This window comes from Gopherus flavomarginatus, chromosome 2 (genome assembly GCF_025201925.1).
Source record: "Gopherus flavomarginatus isolate rGopFla2 chromosome 2, rGopFla2.mat.asm, whole genome shotgun sequence".
Classification (NCBI taxonomy): Eukaryota; Metazoa; Chordata; order Testudines; family Testudinidae; genus Gopherus; species Gopherus flavomarginatus.
The window spans coordinates 261,674,902-261,697,547 of record NC_066618.1 but is presented as its reverse complement, the minus strand read 5'-3'; the positions used below and the strand labels follow the sequence as shown (position 1 = coordinate 261,697,547).

At 42.8% G+C, this 22,646-nt stretch overlaps 1 protein-coding gene across 7 annotated transcripts in view; it reads left to right on the top strand.

Annotated features, from left to right (window-relative positions):
* The window catches only part of RGS22 (regulator of G protein signaling 22), a 106,082-nt gene extending 83,743 nt beyond the window's left edge, over positions 1-22,339 (top strand). For 4 of the 7 annotated variants that reach the window (XM_050940590.1, XM_050940592.1, XM_050940588.1 and 1 more), the window contains 6 exons: positions 3,242-3,403; positions 8,736-8,915; positions 10,471-10,632; positions 17,638-17,736; positions 19,223-19,325; positions 20,085-21,522. In XM_050940590.1, the coding sequence (XP_050796547.1) occupies positions 3,242-3,403; positions 8,736-8,915; positions 10,471-10,632; positions 17,638-17,736; positions 19,223-19,325; positions 20,085-20,254 (876 nt within the window). In that variant the 3' untranslated portion in view covers positions 20,255-21,522. Of the gene's footprint in view, positions 1-3,241; positions 3,404-8,735; positions 8,916-10,470; positions 10,633-17,637; positions 17,737-19,222; positions 19,326-20,084; positions 21,523-21,708 lie in introns of those variants that run through there. The other 3 variants (XM_050940589.1, XM_050940591.1, XM_050940594.1) reach the window with 3 other exon arrangements.
* Positions 22,340-22,646: the final 307 nt, after the last annotated feature.

Here is a 22,646-nt window from a genome sequence, read left to right as displayed (position 1 = left end):
CAAGTCAAGTCTCTCCCCAGGGATTGTGCAGCAGTCTGAACTCCTCTGAGACTCATAATTGGTACTGGATCTTTAATGCACATTCATCTGTATTTCCCATGCAGTGGGCTTATTGGGACAAGCTGTTCATTCCAGCATCTGGTAGTTTATTTATTACTGAGAGTGGATTACATGCAGACACAAAAGAGAATGTGAAGTATGCAGCAGAATGGGCAAGTTTAATCATATCACACAGTATCTGTTTCATTTAGAATTGTATTTTAACCTTACAGCGCTAAGATAATATCGATTTTAAACATCTTAAACCTCAGTCATATGACATTTCAGGAGACATTTGCCAGTTTTTTTCCCCTTGAAGAGCAGTGAACTCTTTGTGGTTGCCAATGTGCAAGTTGTATACATTTATTCAGTTTAAATTTTATTGTCTGTTGAATTCAAACTAGAGACCAGGTCACCATTAGTGCTGCAAACCACTAGATAGAAAGAAATCCAAAGTGTAGATGGATTCCGTTAACTGGGTTTTCCCTGGTACCTGTGTTTAGGGAAATAATTATTTGCAGCATCTCATTTAGGGCTGTGCTTTTGTCACATCTCATCATATAAGCAGAATGCATTTGATTATTTTTTCACGCCTATCTCCCAACACTTAACCAAATCCTGATCACAGTGGTCACACCACCCTGAATGGAAGCGGCTTTAGTATTTGAGGGAGGACTATAGTAAGATTATTCTTTTGAGTAATATTAAACTAAATTTCTCTTTAAGCAAATTGAATTTTGGGTTGCCACTACTCATCTCCACTGCAAGAGAAGTATAGCCCAGCTGCTTGTGCTGTGGATTGTGTATAGCTACTGCATGAGGAATGCAATATGGTATATCAGCCCTTAGCTGACCACAGCATGGATGGTGGTCACAAAGTTGGCATCCAGAAGAGATGGTTGCAGCCTCCTTCTGAGCTGAGGATGAGAAAAAGCCAGTTTAGTTGCTGCTGTCCTAAATATTCTAGTAGCAGTTGAGAAGCAAACCAGAAGTCCAGACTATGAATCCAGTCAGCCAGAGAGGAGTACATCATCTCAGTCTGAGGAGTTGATATTACTCCTGCTATATCTTCCAGTTCCTTTCCCCAACCAACATCATTTTGTCTGTGTTATATAGGAGATCAGGCTAAATGATCATAATAGTCCTCTCTGGCCTTAAAATCTATGAATCCCCTCAGTCTTATCTGGATTAAGACTCACTCAGATTGCCCTCAGCCATGGCCCATCTCCCCAGACACTGAGGGCTTGTCTTCACAGTGGTTGTCGATTTAGCAGGTCTGGTGAAAACCCAATAAATCAACAGCAGAGCGCTCTCCAGACAACTCCAGTACTCCAGCTCCCCGAGAAGAGTAAGATAAGTCGACCAGAAAGTGTTTCCCATCGACACAGCACAGTGAAGACACTGCTGTAAGTTGACCTAAGCTATGTTGACTTCAGCTACATTATTCACGTAGCTAGAGTAGTGTAACTTAGGTCGACTTACCCTGGTAGTGTAGACAAACCCAAAGTAATGCATGTAGCAGTTTTGGACAGGTCAGAAGGCATGGAGAAATACAGCGAGGTATCATCAGTGCATGTAAGGCACCACAGTCCTTGCTTCCTTACTAACCCTCCTAGAACCTCATACACAGGTTAAACAAGAGGGGTGACAAGCTGGAATCTTGCAGAACTTCATGGTTGAGGAGCAATTGCCCCACTAACTGTGAGTGCTCATCAGTGTTACAATGAAGCCAGTCCCAGGAGCAGCCCCAACCATCCTTTTTATGGCTGCAGTTAAGCTACAAAACCTCATGTGCAGAGGTGTCAAAAGAGTTGAAGCTACTCATCATCCTGATGAGTTGGGTTTTTTTTTCTCCTGTTTGCTCTGGGGTTTTTATACAGTTATTTAACTAGAATCAAGCCCAGCCCATAACAGTAACATCAACAGTCTACAGATGGGGAAACTTAGGCAGAAAGTCAGATTCTGTATCAAATACAATATTAGCAAGTGAAAGTCCCTTGCTCTCAGTCCTGTCCTTAGTTCACTAAATTGTGCTGCCTCTGATTCTATTAAACTGCCCTCTTGGTGGCCAGAAGACACGCTGGCTGCTCAGCAGAGGAACCAACTCAATGGCACCCAGATGGCTGGCACCCAGGAGGGAGCTTGCAATTGCACTAACATCACCAGTAGCAGCCTAGGCAGCATTCCCAGCCATGATTCTGCCTGTAGCTTTCTGAAACATTGAGGGGCTTGTCATAGTTCCCACAGTGACCAGAAGTTACGCTGGGTGACTGTAGCAGGGGACTATGTATAACCTGTGGTTTTATTTTACTGTTAGGAGAAACCATTGACAGACTTTCAGCTCCAGCTCTCATGTTACATTTCCAAGGCTATCTGCAACAAAAAATACTCCTCCACCCCTTGCTTGCTAGCCATTGGACATGACTCCCTTCCTTTAGGTCCTCATGGATTGTATACTGATGTTATAGGGTAATTTTCAGTCATCCATCTGATAACAGCGAGGAATTGGTTGGCTTACTGTTCAAGGAATAATAGCAAAGCATGAGAATTGTGAGCTCAGTAAAGAAGGACTGAGGGTTGATTTCCATTCTAAACTTCATGTCAAATGAACTTCTGCATAAATTGTCTTTCTTTCTCTACCCCTCTGGCTTCACTTTTCACTCATCCTTTCATGTGTTCTGTTTCACTGTCTATTTTGAAGCATGAAGATTCCCAAAATGTCTTGATGACTTTAAATCACATTTTACTATTTGTAGAATTCATTCCAGAAACAGCAAACTCTCCAGCTTCTGTTGGTGATCATGGCAACACTTTTCAAAACTGGTTTTGTTAGTGAGGTCCATGTCAAAAGCATTTTGGAGTTTTTAGCAATGTGGTTTGTCTGTTCCTTTCTCTTTGTTGCTGTTGTTTGTTTGTACAAAACTCAAACTGTTCCCTAAAACATAGCTTGTTGCCATAAATAATAGCAGTGGCTGTTTCCATTTCCTCTCTCATCCATCCTTTCCAAAAAATGTTGTACCAATCAACCACAGAAAGAAAAAAAGAAAGAAAGAAAGATTGCCAAGTTCTATTGTATCCCTGTCATAAACTACTGAAAGTTAGGGTCAGTGCAAAGATAAGAATCAGACAGTTTACCCTAACTAATGCTTTTGTTATTGCTTTTTGAAACAGTTTATTCAGTGAATTTTTTTCCTTTTGACAGCATGTGGACAATAAGTGGGTTTCTTCATCTAGAGAAATAATCATGTTCCGTAAAGCGCTGCTGAATCCAGTGACAGCATTACAGTTTCAGCGCTTTGTGTCTTTGAAAGGAGATTTACTGGAGAACGGAGTGCTCTTCTGGCAAGAGGTTCAGAAATATAAGGTATGGTGCTATAATGTGAGCAAGGGAGTATCATGCAGATTTTAAAGTATATATCTATTAACATACTTCAGGATACTTTTAACTATATTGCCTTGATGCAATTTACTGTCAACATCAATGCCAGCCACTTCACTGCCTTATTGTTCTTTCCTCCATGCAGATCCTCCTCCATTCCTTAGAGAAAATATTTTAAATTAATTAAGAATTTCATACCCACATTCCTTTGTGCTTATATACACTCTAGAATGATATGGACCTTTATAGGGATATTGTCAATTAACTCATGTCCAAAATTTTATTATTATTTATATGTTGAGCATTGATGTGCACTGTGCTGTACAAAACATAGTGGGCATTCTTAAAATGTTTATTCGGGTTATGGAGGCATTCCAGTAGTATTAACCATTGTAAGTAAAGAAAATACTATTATATATACAATATGTACACAATTTTACAAAGGGTAAGTGTTCAGGAAAGATGCAATCTGAGTTGTCATCATCCTCTGATTCTCCCAAACTAGTTATGTCTCCTTTAGGCCATGTCTGCCGTTGCAGTAGATCAGCATAGCTCTATTGACTTTAATGGAGTTACACCAAAGTACTAGCAGGAAGTAAGTCATGCCTGTGTTCAGGAGAACACAAGGACTTGTTGTGGAAGAGTCAACATGGTTTTTGTAAAGGGAAATCATGCCTCACCAATTTACTAGAATTCTTTGAGGGGGTCAACAAGCATGTGGACAGGGGGATCCAGTGGATATAGGGTACTTAGATTTTCAGAAAGCCTTTGACAAGCCTTTGACCCTCACCAAAGGCTCTTAGGTAAAGTGAGTTGTCATGGGATAAGAGGGAAGTTCCTCTCATGGATTGGTAACTGGTTAAAACATAGGAAACAAAGGGTAGGAATAAATGGTCAGTTTTCAGAACGGAGAGAGGTAAATAGTGGTGTCCCCCAGGCGTCTGTACCAGGACCAGTCCTATTCAACATATTCATAAGTGATCTGGAAAAAGGGGTAAACCGTGAGGCAGCAAAATTTGCAGATGATACAAAACTACTCAAGATAGTGAAGTCCAAAGCAGACCGTGGAGAGCTACAAAGGGATCTCACAAAACTGGGTGACTGGGCAACAAAATAGCAGATGAAATTCAATGTTGATAAATGCAAAGTAATGCACATTGGAAAACATAATCCCAACTATACATATAAAATTATGGGGGCTAAATTAGCTGTTCCCGCTCAAGAAAGAGATCTTGGAGTCATTGTGGATAGTTCTCTGAAAACATTCACTCAGTGTGCAGTTGCAGTCAAAAAAGCAAACAGAATGTTGGGAATCATTAAGAAAGGGATAGATAGTAAGACAGAAAATATCATATTGCCTCTGTATAAATCCATGGTTCACTCACATCTTGGATGCAGATGTGGTCACCCCATCTCAAAAAAGATAGACTGGAATTGGAAAGGTTCAGAAAAGGGCAACAAAAATGATTAGGGGTATGAAACAGCTTCTGTATGAGGAAAGATTAATAAGACTGGGACTTTTCAGCTTGGAAAAGAGATGACTAAGGGGGGATATGATAGATGTCTATAAAATCATGAATGGTATGGAGAGAGACAATAAGGAGATGTTATTTACTCCTCATAACACAATAACTAGGGGGTCACCAAATAAAATTAATAGGCAGCAGGTTTAAAACAAACAAAAGGAAGTATTTCTTCACAAAAGTACAGTCACAAAGTACAGTCAATCTGTGGAACTGTTTGCTAGAGGATGTTGTGAAGGCCAAGACTATAACAGCGTTCAAAAAAGAACTAGATAAGTTCATGGAGGATAGGTCCATCAGTGACTATTAGCCAGGATGGGCAACGATGGTATCCCTAGCCTCTGTTTACCAGAAACTGGGAATGGGCGACAGGGGATGGATCACTTGGTGATTACCTGTGCTGTTCATTCCTTCTGGGGCACCTGGCATTAGCCACTGGTAAGAAAACAAGATGCTGGGCTAGATGGACCTTTGGTCTGACCCAATATGGCCTTTCTTATGACTACGACAATGCCTGGCCCCTACATACAGGCTGCAGAGAGGGGGGAGGCTGCTGTGATCAGTTAATATGATCAATGATTATTATTATTTATCATTCATACCATATTGCAGTAACCACTGAAGACCTCAGTCAGGATTGGGGCCCAATTGTGCCAGGCATTGTATGAACACACACACTAAAGACAGTCCCAGGTAGGAGTAACAAACAAACAGAAGGACTGGCAGGAGGGAGGATGAGGATAATAGTGTAAGAATATGTGATTGCTTGGGCAAGCTATGAGATAATTTGCATGTTTCAAGTTTTTATTTAAAAAATAAATAATAGTTATAAATAAATGAGATACTAATGATACCAGTAATCACTGCTGGCCACCTGCTTAGCCATCAGAAATATAAGTTAGCACATGAATAATGCCGCCACCACAGAAAAGCAGAGCTGGCTCATCAGGCTTTGAAATTACTGAACCCTAAGCACTTCCCAAAGCCAGCTGGTTCAGAAGGCACAGCAGAACTGAGACTCTAGCTAAGGCTATGAGATGGTGATTCACTTGTTACTCCAGAACTGGGAGTAGCTGCGAGGCCAAAACACACACACAAATGTCTGAGGTTTCTGTTGGTTTGTGGCTCTCCCAAACTACATTATGGAGAAAAGTGGGCTCCAATTTGAAGTGTTTTCTTTATGGACATATTCTATGAAGAAAAAGCCATTGTTTTACCCTCCATTTATGTTAATTTTATTTGTTTTCCTATCTAACAAGGAAAAGTACAATCTGACCATAATTATACCTGCACACAATTTGGCAGGGTTGGCAGCTGCTGCTCTTCATAGATGCCAAGGACTAGACGAGCAGGCGTGTTGCAGGTCAGGATGTACCATAGGACCATTGCCAAAAAGCTGTGTGCAGAACTTTGCCTAGTGCCTTCCTGCAGTGTCTGAATCATATTGCACCATTGGTTTTCAAACAGAACTCCCTGTGGGACTTGACATCTGCAGTATTCCTTACCACCTGGCAGATTGGTAGGATGTTTTCGGGCAACTGAAAGATAATAAATAAGAAGAAATGACTTTTAAAACAAATATGGATAAATATTAGACTGTAGGATTTTTTTTTCTGTCTGCTACACTATGTTCTGCCTCTCATCTTTCCTCTTATATCCTATGGCTTGTTCCTCTTTCCTCTATGATTTATTTGAATTTTTTTACATCCTAAATTAATAAGAAAAGGCATAATATTATTTTATGATATGCTGAATATGGTTTTCTATTGTCCTTTCAAACATGTGTTCATCTTTTCTCATTGTAATTTTTATCATTTTTCCCTTCACACCATTAAAAAAGTATTAATAATAAAAACAAAACAGTTCTCTGAATTATGAAATATCTTTTAAAAACCATGGGGTTTAATTTCCTTTCAGATTAAAGATCAAGTTGCAATACAATTTCTTCTATCAAAAGTTAACCCAAATTCTTGAGCTCAGGCAGATCTGCTCCCACAGGTTCTCTAGCATGCTCACTGTATCTTAATAGAGATATTTAAGGAACTGTGATAAAAATATAATACGATGGAAAGTTAGGATTTCTGCATAGAAGGAAACTACATATGAAAGGATTTGATAACAGTTCTTCACAACATTTTCTCATAGGTTAATGCTGCCACTGCACTTCATCAGAGCTTGACTATGCAGCACTTGCCTTCTGTCACAGGTTTTATCAGAGTTATAGGATCATAGGAATGAGACCCTTGCAACTGAATTCCTGTTGTCCATGTTTTAGTGCTGGGTCCACTCTACTTTTAATAATCCCAAGCCATGGAGCTTTGGGAAACTATAACACAATCCAGTAGATCTCAATATCAGGAAGGTTTCACTGGTAGCCTAAATTGTTCCCTTTCTTAATTTCATGCCATTACTCCTGGTTATAGCTCCTTATACCATCTTAAATCATTCTTATCTCATTACTTGTAGGCAGTCTCCTTGTCCCCTTTAGTTATGACTCACCATGCTATCCATAGTTAGCTTAGTCTCTTTTGGAAATCAGTCCTTCTCACACTTTCATTTGTGTTTGGAACTGCCTTACTTTTGTCAACAACATGCTCACATTGAACCTAGAATATCAAGTGCACAGTCTCACCAAAAGCACATAGAGGGACTATTGCATCTGCTCCATGACTATGATGGCCTTTGTATGTCATTGGCCTTTTTTCCTTTTTTGGTGCTATTTTTTGTTAAGAAAGTCGATGCAAGAATTCTGTTGCATCTTAGTTAAGGAGGGGTGTGTGTGTGTGTGTGCACTGTACCATTAAGAAATTTATTGCCGATACACCATACCGGAAAGACACATTTGGTATCTGCTGAACGCTGCAGGGCTCTCCCAGGAACCACAGTGGCGAAAGGAGCAGAACCGTCCCCAGCCCCACCCCAGGTCTTCCACGCAGCTGCATCTCCTTTCTGGAGTCTGTACAGCGCTGCTGGAGGACAGGGATGGGGACAGGGACGGGGGTGATACTGCTCACTGTAGGAGCTGCCGGCGTGCAGTCACCTGGTGGCCCCATGTTCTGCTCCTTTTGTCACTATAGTTCCTGAGAGAGCCGCACAGTTCAGCAGATACCGATTTCTATCCACAGATATCCACATCTGCAAGTATGAATTTGTATCCATGCAGGGCTCTAGTCATAGAACATTTTTTGTGAGGTGCAGGTGACTGGTGGGAGGGGCACAAAGGGTCAAGTAACCCTCCCCAGGCTCAAATATCCCCGGCAGCCTGGGGCGGGAGAGAGGAAGGGGTAGGGCAAGAGCCAGAAGGCCAGCACCTCTCCTCTTCCAGCCATGCTGCCTGGGATGCTGCCTGGTGCAGCACAGCAGCTGCCTGGGAGAGCCAGGCACTCTTCCAGGCAGTTGCTGTGCTGCACCAGGCAGCATCCAGGAGTAGTTCTGGGGCCTGGCTGCCAGGAAGAGCAGCCAAATGATAGGGGGAGCCAGTGCAGTGGGAGGACAGAGCTCTCCTCCCAGGTAATGTGGGATGGGGAGGAGACAGGGACAGTGTGGGGGCTGAGAGCAGGGCAGGGAGGGGTCACGTGGGGAGGTCACGTGCCCCCCTTTAGCTGGTGCCCCACTTTGTGTCCCTCCCATGAGTCGCCATACTGGTAAGAGTTAATATCTACTTGCACCACTGTGTGTCATAATTATTTGCATATAACTGATGTTAGTCAGATCACTTAGCTTTTGTAAAGGACCGAATGGCTAGTTACTGATAACTAATATATTCACTGTATGCTGCATTTTCCACTGTTTAGGATTTGTGCCATTCTCACTGTGATGATGCCACTATACAGAATAAGATCACAGCTATCATCAACTGCTTTATTAATTCCACCATCCCACCGGCTCTGCAAATTGACATTCCACAAGAGCAAGCTCAGAAGATTATCGAGCACAGGAGAGAACTAGGGCCATATGTATTTAGAGAGGCACAGGTAAGATGATGGGGATGGGTGCGGAGAAAAGTATCAGATTTGGTTAGAGATATTGTGCCTGGTTATTAGAGATGGTCTCTGATATTATGGGCACAATTTTGGTCCCATAAATCATTGTGGGCACAAAGCTGCACCTATTTAACTAATTATTATCCTGAAAATTAAGGGATCAAGATGTGGGATAGATCTCTGAATACTGTTAATCGCCAGTACACTGTATGATCTTTTTCAGCTGGTTTTACCAAGGAAAGGGGTGATCAGCCCTGCATTAGGAGTTCTTGCTTTAGACCTAGTACTCCATTTTCCTGAGTTGCTTGATGTGAATAGTTAAACTGTAGCGACCAACTTTTGTAGTTTGAGGAACCATTTAAGTAGATATAAAAAATGTTGTAGACGTTAGCAAAACACTCAAGCAGCTTCTAACTTACCGAAAATGCTGCCTTTTCTTTTTCCTTTTCTTCAGAAGGTCTGTGTAATAGGAACAGGCTGTGAACAGGTTTTTTCTCTCTCTGCTTATTCTGCTGCACAGAACCAAATAAGGTCCATTGTAAACCCACACTTTTTACCTTCTATGGTCATTACCTTTTATACTTCTGTTCCTCAAAAACATGAAGCTGTGTCTTCCCCCTTTTCCCACCAAATTGTCCCACCCCTTTTTTGAAGATCTATTAATGCAAATCCACAAAACATTCAGATCATCAGGTAAATGATTTGGAAGACAGGAGGATTCATACAGATCATAAGATAAGGGAAGATGCTGATTTAAGGACTCAGCTTGTATAGAATACAGCAAACTCCAGAAATACAGCGTGGGACTAATGGAAGAATTTGGCACGATAAGACTGACATTCTTATCAAATATCACTATTAAGCACATTGGCCTCAATTTTGTGACATGGTGAGCGCCCTCAACTCCCACTGAAGTCAAGTGACAATACAGGACTTTCAGCAATATCATGCCTTAATACAATGTGTTAGTAGAATGCATTGCTTTCTGATTGCTTTTTTTTATTGTTTTTCTTATTCCCGTTCAAAAAAGACCCCATGAGAGATTATATCATTTAAAAATTATCCAAGATTTACTCATAGATCTCTAATGTGGTTTAAGAGCTTTTCCAGAGGCAACAAAAAAAATTTCCTCTCTCTTAAGGAGGGAAAAAAAACAAAGCTGTCTCCCTGATGAACAGAATATTTGGAATATTTAAGCAGAAGAGTGGTATAAAAAGCAATCCAAGTGGTGAATACTTTATAAAGAATACTTGTAAAAAATGATGGATGTTTTCATTAATGCAAACAATTGTTTAGGGAAATATAAAAAAAGAGGGCCTTTTAACTGCATTTTAGGAGTATTTCTCACCAGTAACAAACATACTGATGAGAAGCATGTGCAGAGCAAAGCTGGACTGAAATGTCAGGAGACAATACGTGGGAGGAAACGTGCTGTGCACTAAAAAGGAATAGTTATTGCATTGTTATGGTCAACTCCATTTACTTTTTACAGTACACTCTGTTTTCTTAACATAGTCGTGTTACACTTCCTTTTCTTTCTGCTCAGATGACTATTTTTGCTCTTCTGTTTAAATTTTGGCCAAAATTTTGTGAATTTCGAAGCAATTTGGCAGATGAGAAAATTTTGCCTACTTTGGAGAGAAAAAAGGAAAAGAAGAGACAAAATTTTAAAAGAAAAACAACAGAGGAAAGACTCGCACTTGTAAAGGTGAGAAGCTGAAATACCATAAACACATTTTTCTGCGAACAAGAGTAAAACATTCAAATATTCCCCCTATGGGCCATGAGAAGACTCCCATTTACTTCAGTTGGCTTCAAATCAGGCCCTAAATGTCTTTTGTTAGAATACAGGCTTCAGGTACAATTCAGTCCTTGGAGAATTAGGCTCCAATCTGTAAACACTCACGCATATGCTTAAATTGTGTGCTTAAAGATAAGCCCATGGGTAAGTGTTTGCAATTGGGGCATTTATCCTCCCTCTCATTTTAAATAGGGTGGAAATATATTTGTTCATCTCTTGTGGTGAGGGAGAAAGTAAAAACATGAAGGGCCTACATTTTCAAATAGATCTGCATGTGCTGCATGTGTAAAACTGACAATTGCACATGGAATTGCACTAGAACATGCTGGCATTGTCAGTAGACCATGTTTAGCTGTTTACTATCAGGTCACAAATTATATTTAAAATCAACACATTTCCTTTCAAACAAAGATTTTGAAATGCTGATGCAGGATTCACTCTTTATCCTCTTTGTTTATTTTTTGCATTTCCCTCAGCACTGATAATGAAATTATTAGGCTACGCACTTTGACTTTTGTTAGTGAGCAGTTTCTAATCTGAGTTGTTAGTTGTTAATGCACTAGTGGAAGTAAAAGCAGCAAAGAATCCTGTGGCACCTTATAGACTAACAGACGTTTTGGAGCATGAGCTTTCGTGGGTGAATACCCACTTCCTCAGATGCATGTAGTGGAAATGTCCAGGGGCAGGTATATATATGCTAGCAAGCAAGCTAGAGATAACGAGGTCAGTTCAATCAGGGAGGATGAGGCCCTGTTCTAGCAGTTGAGGTGTGAAAACCAAGAGAGGAGAAACTGGTTCTGTAGTTGGCAAGCCATTCACAGTCTTTGTTCAATCCTGAGCTGATGGTGTCAAATTTGCAGGTGAACTGAAGCTCAGCAGTTTCTCTTTGAAGTCTGGTCCTGAAGTTTTTTTGCTGCAGGATGGCCACCTTAAGGTCTGCTATAGTGTGGCCAGGGAGGTTGAAGTGCTCTCCTACAGGTTTTTGTATATTGCCATTCCTAATGTCTGATTTGTGTCCATTTATCCTTTTCCATAGAGACTGTCCAGTTTGGCTGATGTACATAGCAGAGGGGCATTGCTGGCATATGATGGCGTATATTACATTGGTGGATGTGCAGGTGAATGAACCAGTGATGGTGTGGCTGATCTGGTTAGGTCCTGTGATGGTGTCGCTGGTGTAGATATGTGGGCAGAGTTGGCATCGAGGTTTGTTGCATGGATTGGTTCCTGAGCTAGAGTTATTATGGTGCGGTGTGCAGTTACTGGTGAGAATATGTTTCAGGTTGGCAAGTTGTCTGTGGGCAAGGACTGGCCTGCCACCCAAGGCCTGTGAAAGTGTGGGATCATTGTCCAGGATGGGTTGTAGATCCTTGATGATGCGTTGGAGGGGTTTTAGCTGGGGGCTGTATGTGATGGCCAGTGGAGTCCTGTTGGTTTCTTTCTTGGGTTTGTCTTGCAGTAGGAGGCTTCTGGGTACACGTCTGGCTCTGTTGATCTGTTTCCTTATTTCCTCGTGTGGGTATTGTAGTTTTGAGAATGCTTGGTGGAGATTTTGTAGGTGTTGGTCTCTGTCTGAGGGGTTAGAGCAGATGCGGTTGTACCTCAGTGCTTGGCTGTAGACAATGGATCGTGTGATGTGTCTGGGATGGAAGCTGGAGGCATGAAGGTAGGCATAGCGGTCGGTAGGTTTTCGATATAGGGTGGTGTTAATGTGACCATCACTTATTTGAACCGAGGTGTCAAGAAAGTGGACCTCCCGTGTAGATTGGTCCAGGCTGAGGTTGATGGTGGGGTGGACGCTGTTGAAATCGTGGTGGAATTTTTCCAGAGTCTCCTTCCCATGGGTCCAGATGATGAAGATGTCATCAATGTAGCGTAGGTAGAGAAGGGGCGTGAGTGGACGAGAGCTGAGGAAGCGTTGTTCCAGGTCGGCCATAAAGATATTGGCATATTGTGGGGCCATGCGGGTGCCCATAGCAGTGCCACTGATCTGGAGATATATATTGTCATCAAATTTGAAATAGTTGTGTGTAAGTATAAAGGCACAGAGCTCAGCAGCCAGTTGTGCTGTGGCATCATCAGGGATAGTGTTCCTGACAGCTTGTATTCCATCTGTGTGTGGGATGTTTGTGTAGAGAGCCTCTACATCCATGGTGGCTAGGATGGTGTTTTCTGGGAGGTGACCAATGCATTGTAGTTTCCTCAGGAAATCAGTGGTGTCACGGAGAAAGCTGGGAGTGCTGGTGGCATAGGGTCTGAGTAGAGAAGTAGTGGAAGTAGGCTGTGTTTGGGATGCAGCTACTACAAGGGAATGTTTGTGAAGCTGTTTCTCTTGAAATTTTGTTTTTAAAATATGGAAAAGTTTCTGTTGATATTTTGTTTGATGAAAGGTTGCGTTTACAAAATCTGAACGTTGGGCCAAATGTGATCTCTGTGTGTCCCTTTAAGAGCAAATAAACTATTACACCTGCAAGCCTTCTAATTAGCATTTATATAGCACTGTACATATTCAAAGTACCGTACTAACAGGTGCTCAGATACTGTAGTGATATGAACTATATGAGTATCTAGACAGATAGAGACATTAACTAATAAATCCTTATAACAACCTGGGAGATCATGTAACTATTATTATCCCCTTTATAGAGGGGGAAACAGAGGCACAGAGAGATGCTGTGACTTTCCCAAGGCCACACAGCTATCAGTGTCAAGCCAAGACTGAAACCCCCAACTCACGCTCATTCCTCCAGAGAACACTGCCTCCCTACTGAAATGCCAGAGCATGGGCATGCATAAAGAGTACAATATTTATGGGTAGTGCATGTTTGTGTCTTCACCTCAGTCAAAACAGACTTTTCCTTCTCTCTAATTTCTTTCTTTCTTTTTTTTTTTAAAGACTATTGTTTGGATGGAGTTTGGAGCAACAAAGCTGAAACTCCCTAGCCCTTATATAGCACAAAGAAAGTACTGTGTAGAAGGGGAGATTGTTATGGAGCAAGGAAAAGCTGACGCCTGTGCAAAATCTTTTCTTTACATTATGTGAATATTTTAATATTCTGTGTATGTGCCACTCAGCAGTAGGGGCAAATCTAGCTCCTTCATCTGTGGCTGTTGATGGCCCTCTGGCAGTGAATCCAATGTAGAGGGGCTGGACATAGGGGAGCTATACTTGGGTTGCATCATCTGTGTCCAGTTCAGAGTCCAGCTCTATGCATAGTCACTGGGTGCTGATGTGCAGGGTTGTGTGTGTGGGGGGGGGTGAAGGCAGGCCATACCAGGGCCAGAGGATTCACTCACATGCCGATATTTCAGCTATTGGGTGAAGCAGTTGTTGTGAAAGTTGCAAGCTTGAGGGAGGCTGCTTTACCTCCTCCCTTTCTGCACATCGGCCCGTGGCCAAAGCCAGCAATTAATCCTGGGCTTTGAGCTATGAATTTGCTCCTGGGTAAGGCATTAGGCTGTACATGCTACATTCCTTATTCCTATTTGCATTAGTCACTCTATAAATTGCTCTTATGCCAATATTTCTGCATAAGCAGTTACACTTCACTTACAAAAAGAATTTTTGAAATCTTAACCAGAAAAACACCCAAAGCCTGACTGAAAAGTTGCAATTAGTTTTAAATCTGTGCTCATCCTTCCCTCCCCCTCCACCAAGAGAGGACAATCCCCCATGCCTGGGTTTGACTTTTCCTTCTTCTCTTTAGCCTCATGGCACAAATATAGGTTACTAAACAATTTGGGCTAGATCCTGCTAAGCGCTAAGCTTCTCTTATCCATGGAAGTTGATGGTGTTCACTGTCTAGCAGAAACAGGATCTTTAAATTTTAGACCATAAAGCTTTAACTATTTTTAAAAGCAATTTCTTGGAAGATGTATGTTAGTCAGTCACCATTTTATAAAACCTTGCAGTTCTTTGGTAGATAGGAAAATTACTTAACTTTCATGTCCAGGATTTTATGGTATGTTAGGACAATTAGGGGAGGAAGATAAATAAAATGTTATGAAAATTCCAAGAAATTTAGAAAACAGAAAATCCAAGGTTAGAGGCAGAGAAGATCTATTACGTGAATGGATTGCTAATGTTTAACCAATTTCTACTTTAAAATTCTACAGTGGGTTGACTTGTTGACCAAGTGGTACTGCTTTGTGCCAGTGCAACATACAGTCATTAGTGAGTTAGACTAGCATGGTGCAGAATCTGAAAATGAGTCCTGAATTTCCTCCAACACCGCCAACAATTAGCAGGGCCTTGAGGGATTTCTGCTATTGAACCAGTGTCCTCTGTTGGCTAAGTAATGTCTGTATTTGCCAAACTCCTGCTTCAGCTGCGAGGCTTGTGATTCTTCTCCCAAGCTCTTGTCTCTCCTGCCTGATCAGGCTTCTCTATTGACTTACATTTTCCTGCATTAAAGATAAACTATAAAAGCAGAAGCACTTTTCAAATTTTCTTCAAGGTTTTATTCTGCTGACATCACCAAACATATTTGTTGAGGGTGATGCGATGCTATTGTACATGATATTGTGTCATGATCTAGCACAGCATGAGATGACATCATCCAAAAACTCTCACAAATCCCCCATTCCCAGTTTAAAGAATAGTAAGTATAAAATTTGTTCTCAAGGTTGTACTATGTCTCTGTCCTATCAATGGAGAGTTTGAGGGGTCAGAGGGCCTGTTTTGGGATGGAAGATAAAATTCATGCTGGAGGAGCAGCTGAGGAGCACCTTGGACAGTGTTTCAGGAGCTGTGCTCAGTCGGAGGGCGAGGAGAATGAGAGAAATATAGAAGAAAGATGCTCTTCTGTGGCAGGGAATTGGAAGATCTTGGTTCTTTTGCCAGCTCTATCATCTCTGCTGTGTGACCATGGGCAAGCCATTTAACCTCTCTTGCTCAGTTGTGCCATCTGCAAAATGGGGGTAACACCTGCCTCACAGGGTTGTTGTGAGAGTTAATTAATCAATGTTTGTAAAGGACTTTGAGTTCCTCAGACGGAAGGTTCAAACACAAAGCATTATTATGACATCAAAATAACATTCACAGTGAGAGCAATTAACCACTAGAAGAATTTACCAAGGGTTGTGGTAGATTCTCCATCACTGAAAAGGTTTAAATTTGTTAGACCCCCAAGTTGGGCCCCAGGGCCAGACAACAGGTACTCCGGCCTCCACCCCCCAACGGAATTTTCCCCCAGCCCCCAGAACTGCCACTGATCACATAGCTGCTCAGAAAGCAGAACTTGTAACAGGAAACAGCACCTTGCGGTCGGCCGACCTGAGGAGGGGAAGTTCCCCCACGACAGTCGCTTCCTGGGTAGAGATGCTGGGGCCCGATTGCCTCCCTTGTATGGGCATGAGCCACTCGCGACCCCGCAATTGGCTTATCATAAATTATGACGAAAAATTCGTTATATATTGTCGGCCCCCTCCCGGGGACGGGTGGAGAGAACACGAATCCCCGTCGAACCGTATCCAGGCCTGATCACCCTGCAGTCTCTCCCAGGCTCACGCGTTTCCTGAAGCCTGACAGCTTGCCGGCCGTAATGAAACTTTTGTGGTTTGTATGTGTAAGTAGAATTAGCTGTTAAGGATATCTGTATATCTGTGCTGCTAGATAAGAGGCAAAGACTGGTTCCAGCCGCCCCAAGGCTCCTGCTAGGGGAAACCCGTTGACCAGGAAACCTTGAACGCAAGGGGGACCAGTTGAGCCTCGCAATTTGTGTTTAATAAGATTAGTTGCTGCATTTATGATTACTAATAGCACCAATATCACTTTTACTAACCCCTGGGACGACCTGAATAATTACTGGGACTTAGAAAAATACCAGGGCCAGCTTCTATTTGTAATTGTAGTGTTTGTGTTATTTGTTCTAGTATTATATTGTAAGCCCAAGTTGTAACTAATCGTGTGGTCCCTTATCCTTATCTGTGACTCATTTAATAAATCCTCAATCTTTAACACTACGACTGATTGCTTGCGTTATCCCCGTCACTACCCTTGGGCACTTGTCACCCCCCCCCCAGGGCATCCAGTGATCGAACCTCCGCCCTATTCCAACGCTCATTACCCGGTAGATAACGGGCACCTGGTGGCCATATCGGTGGAGCGAGGGGCGAGAGCAATCTGTAATCAACAAAATTGAGATTGGATGTTTTTCTAAAGAATCTGCTCTAGTTCACCCAGAGCTATTGGACTTGAAGCAGGAATTATTCAGGGAAGTCTTGTGACCTGTTTATGCACGTGGTCAGACTAGATCATCACAACAGTCTCTTCTGGCCTTAAAAATCTAGATTATATGAGTTTGTCTACACAAACATTTAGTTTGTGGCAAGTTGGGGTGAAAATCTACTCTGCGCTATCCTGTTGTAAACTAACTATCCACTGAACTCTGCTGACATACATTACCCATTTGTTAATGAGCTTTGATCTACTCCTATTTCAAAGAGGACTAGATCAAAGTGCATTAACAAACTGTTAATGTGCATTAGCAGGGTCCACACAGACAGTTAGTCCACAGCAGGGTAGTTTCACATCCCAGTGGGCTGCAAATTAAATGATTATGTAGACAAGCCTGATGGAAATGTATTCCATTGCTGGTTCATTGTGCCATTTAGGGTCCAAGAGGGTGGATGGGAACTGTTCACAATGAAAATGGTTGGCAGAAATTTAGAGCGGTGGAAACATTGAATTGGGCAAAGAAACACCTATAAAACCCCAAATCTTATTAGTATGCAAGAATGATAAACTACAAAACTGGGCATTAGAAAATTCTGTACAAAATATGCTTGGAGTGCTATGTGATATTGCACGTGGGTCAGTTGAAATGCAACAATACCATCTTCTCTGACTTTATTCTTCACCCCAGCTCAATTATTTGCAACTAATCAAAGAATTGTTTCTATTGGTAACAGCAAGTGAAAAAAGTTGTCAGCTTATCAGAAAGTATTTCTGTGGATGACACCAGTATGGGTAGAGGAACACCTTCATCTGTAACTGGATATGGACGACAGGTGAGTAATAAAATATCTTGCTACAGATATCCACACCCCCACCTACATCAATGAAGAGAAGTAAGGCAAGGTGCTGATGTAAAGCAAAAGTGGAGGATTGGCTACTAATGCCTCTGTTGCAGGGTTCTTAGAGAACTGCTCATTCTCGATACATTAACTTTTCAGGTTAAAAGCCTGCTCTGCCTCTTCTGAGGTTCTTTCATTTTTAGATGCTGGGGAGTATTTCTAACAACTTGAGGTCTTTTGAGTTTATAAGTGAGGGCAGCAGTGATTTACACTTGAGATAAGACCAAGGCAATGGAGTTTCAGATTCATATCAGAGCTTTCCTGAAGACTGGGGGTCTATAATGCCAGGGGAATAGTAATTTTTTTCTTTAAAATAACGGAAGGAATGAGCACAGCAACTTCTGAACACTAAGCGATGGTTTATAGTGTAAAATGGATGGGTGGAATATAGTTTGGAATATAGACCAGCTTGAATGTCATCCAAAATCTCAAACCAACCAAAATCCAAACCATGTTTTTAGGTTCAGTGAAGTTAAGCACACTCTCCCCCACACAGTCCTCTCACTCAAACAAGCCTTTTACCTTTGCTTTTCTGCTGGAAAAGTCTCGACTGGCTGATTCTGAAGCCAGGATGCTATCCTGCACAGACAGGCCAGGGTGGAGCAGCTTCAGAATTTCTAGGAGTCTGGTAATCTCTGCTGAACCAGCTTCTGCCTTCAAATCCTGTGCTACTGTGGGAAGTGAATTAGAGTTCCTCAGACTGAACCACCAAATCTAAAATTGGCCTCAGACTTTCAACATTTCAGGAAAAAAGGCTGATACAGAACATTCCTGACTAGGGTTATGCCTTAAACCAAACAGAGGTACAGTCACATAATGTTTGGGTGAGCGGCCTAAAGCTTACTTTGAACCTGACTGGGTACATTAAAATTTAAAGAGCAGCATTTTTTCTTTACTGCAGGAGAGAAGGTACCATGTTGTAGAAAGGTGCTGCCAAGTTTGGGCAGGAAGAATTGGGAGATTTCATATGACCAGCTGGGATCTGGGTGGGGTAGCTAGCAGGTAGAGAGGCTCATGGTGGGTCAGAGGGAGTGGGCACTTTTGGGTGTTCAAAGGAACAAAAAGAATGAAATTTTGGCAGGGGTAAGATTCTGTAATGTTTTAGGAAGAGGAAAAGAAGAAAAATGTGACATGGAGAAGGGAAGAGTAAAAGAAAATGGAGAGTTGAATAAATTAGGATGAGCATCCAATCTGTCAGACTTTTCTGTATTGCCCCTCCCAGTGCATTGTGATTCACTTCTTGCTAGTGAATTGTTTCACAATTTCAGTATTTAATGGCACAACTCCCCTGTCGATAACTTCTTCAGCTTTGAGAAAGCTGGTATAGTATTAACATAAACAAGCCCTCCTGCTGCTGAAATAGACCATCAACTACCAGTCACAGGGTACAGAGGCTGATGTTTGAACATGGTTCTTGCAGGTTTCCTGGTCTTATTCCAAGTACATAGAAGCCCTCGAGCGGGAGAGAGTACTCCTTAAAATACAAGACGATCTGGAGAAAAGGACATCATTATTTTCCACAGGTTATTAATCATGTTCTGTGGTTTAGGAGGACAGTGTTCTGACTACTAAACATTATACGGTGAAAGTCACACAGCATGAGGCTCTCCTCGTTTGTTCTGCTTTAGGACTGTGTGGGTGGGCCTCACCTCCACTACCCTGTGTGCTGTGGAGTGGCTGTTCACACCCATATAGCTCAGTGACGAGGGTCGTGTTGGGAGCGGCCATGGGATCCAGTGTTACCACTGCAGTGCACATGTAGTGTGACCAGATAGCAAGTGTGAAAAATCATGATGGGGGTGGGTGGTAATAGGAGCCATATTTCAAAAAAACAAAACAAATATCATGACTGTCCCTATAAAATCAGGACATCTGGTCACCCTAGGGACGTGTAGCACAGAGAAGAATGCACACTGTTTCAGACTGTGCACTGACACAGCAGCCAAGGGGGAGTACTCTACAGCCGTGCATTTCAGCTCTGTAGGCTGTAGGCTGCATTTCACTTCCCCAGTTCCTTGCACTACAGCCACTTGAACTTTATGTGGCCAAAATAAGAATAAACATTCTATTACACTGTCAGTGTTCTCTCCATGAAGGTACTGGGAGGTGCAGCAGCTCATATCTGCATTTAATTTAACGTCCTCATAGTCCATGCCCCAAAACTATACAATCAACTGTGGTGTTCCATTCATTTTTTGGAGATTGTATCTGACCATAAAATAGGCACTTCTCCTAAGCAAAAGCACAGTTTCCCTTAATTTCAAATTGCTTTCTTTATACAGGTTTCTCATCCACAACCTATTTGAAGCCAGACTTCACTGCAAATCCAGAGAAATCCATCACTTCATCAAACACTAGTCTGATTTGGGAGAAACAGTCCAATCTTCCCAAAGATGTGGGAAGTGAGTCCCAAATAGTTAATAATTTGCTTCTGTTTGGTATTCATAGTTGAATTACATCCTTGGATTCTGAAATTATCAGATTATGACTCAGAGCTAGCTAGAGACTAACTCTGGGCATGTCTGCACTACCTGCCGGATCGGCGGGCAGCGATCAAGCCAGTGGGGGTCGATTTATCGCAGTCCCCGAGTGCTCTCAGGTGAGCAGCAGCAGTCAACTCACCGCAGTGAAGACACCAGGTTAAGTCAGTCTAAGTACGTCAATTTCAGCTATGTTATTCATGTAGCTGAAGTTGTGTAACTTAGATCGACCCCCTCCCCCCCCGCCAGTGTGGACCAGGCCTCTGCCACTGCAGCTATAACAGAATAAAAAAGGGTAGAGGAGAGAGAATGAAAGAGATGTCAAAGGAAAAAAACAGATTTTGCTACATTTTGAATCCCCAGATTAAGAGTCCCCTGGCTTCCTTCATGCTAGGCTGAACCTACAGTGCCTCTCTTGAATTTTTTTTAAAGTGATGAAGTCTAGAATTACTATAATGTCTATGGAAACATGCCTCCATTCCCTCTCAGGCCTTGTCTATGCTACAGGGGGAGACTGATCTAAGTTACATAACTTCAGCTACGTGAATAACGTAGCTGAAGTCGACGTACTTAGATCTACTTATCGCAGGTCCACACTACACTATGTCGATGGGAGACGCTCTCTCATCGACTCCCCTTGTGCTTCCCATTCAGGTGAGGTATAGGAGTTGATGGGAGAGTAATCTGCGGTCAATTTAGCAGGTCTTCACTAGACCCGCTAAATCGACCGCTGATGCATTGATCACCACATATCAATCCCCCAGTAACTGTAAACAAGCCCTCAGTTTTCCCTTAATCTTTTATTGCTTTAATTTTCCTACTTTAGGCAAGGTGGACTCAACCCTTCCCTATTGCTACTGCACTTCGCAGTGCCTGGATGGGCCCTTCTTGAGGCAGTACTTTTGTCTGTGACCAGCAGAAGGAGCAATATGCAACAGGCTAGATTTTCTTCATTTCTGTTTCAAATTCTTTCTTTCTTTCCCATGGTTTTTCGGCCTGTTCAACCCCTCCTTTCACAACTCTGTCCTCCATTATGTTCTCTAAATCACTCCCACACCTTTGGTCCCTCGCAGTCCCCATTCCTCTCTTCCTCTCATCCCATCCCATTTCCTTGCTAACTTCCGTTGCCGCACCAACTTCCTTAGTACTCCATCTCCTTTTCCATCCTTTCCTTTTCCCCACAAACAACCAAGGGTTTTGGCTGCCTTAGGATGGCCGTGAGACTCTGATTGTGATATGACTGCCTGTGACACAGGAACGCAGCTCACTCTTAGCACTGCTCCTCTCCTTCTTGTATTACCAAAGAGCAGCACATCTCATTACTGCCTAGATATGAACTAAAGCCTCTTCATACCTTGGTGATTGCAAGTTTCATCCCTTTCCCATGGCTGCCACCTTGCTAATGGTATTCTATTACCCTTTGCAGGAGGATTTAAAACCTAAATGAAGAACAGAACACTGAGATAATGAATTATGGCGGCCTTGGGATGAGCTAGCAGTCAAAATAAATAATGTGTGGTTAGTTTTGCACTCATGTTTTCAGAGCACAGATAATCAGTTGGGATATTTAAAAGCCAACAGATGCTAGAATCAAGATAACAGAGGAAAGTCCTCCAACATACTCAATAGCAATATAATGTTGTTCTTATTTATGCTGGGTGCTGCCAAGAGGCTGCCGTCAGGATTAGGTACAATCACACATATAAACACACAGGTAGATGTGGTTTCTGCCCCAAAGATCTTACAATTGGATTCAGCTTCTTCAGTGCCTGAGTTAGTGAATAAGTGCTACACCATCTTAAATACAGCACAATGCATTTGCTAAAGCAGAGGTGGGCAAACTACAGCCCATGGACCACATCCGGCCCATGGGACTGTCCTGACCAGCCCTTGAGCTCCCTCGCAGCCACGCCGCCATGTGGACAGTGCTCTGGGCGGCGGGGTTGTGCACTTCTGCAGAGCAGCGCGGCAGTGTGTCTGGCTCCAGCTGGGCAGCGCGGCTGCCAAACATGCTGCTCTGAGCAGCATGGTAAGGGGGCCGGGGCTGTTGGATAAGGGGCGAGGGTCCTGAGGGGCAGTCAGGAGACAGGGAGTAGGGCGCGGTTGGATGGGGTGGAGGTTCTGAGGGGCGGTCAGGGGATGGGGGGATTGGATAAGTGTGGGAGTCCCAGGGGGCCTGTCAATGGGGGGTGAGGATAGGGTCAGAGCAGTCAGGGGACTGGGAGCAGGGGGTGTTGGATAGGGGGTGGGATCCCAGGGGTGGTTAGGGGAGGGGGGTCCTGAGCAGGGCCACCCGGGGGGAGGGCAATTTGCCCCAGGCCCTGGGCCCCGCAGGGTCCCCGCGAGCCCTGACCCGGCAGCGGT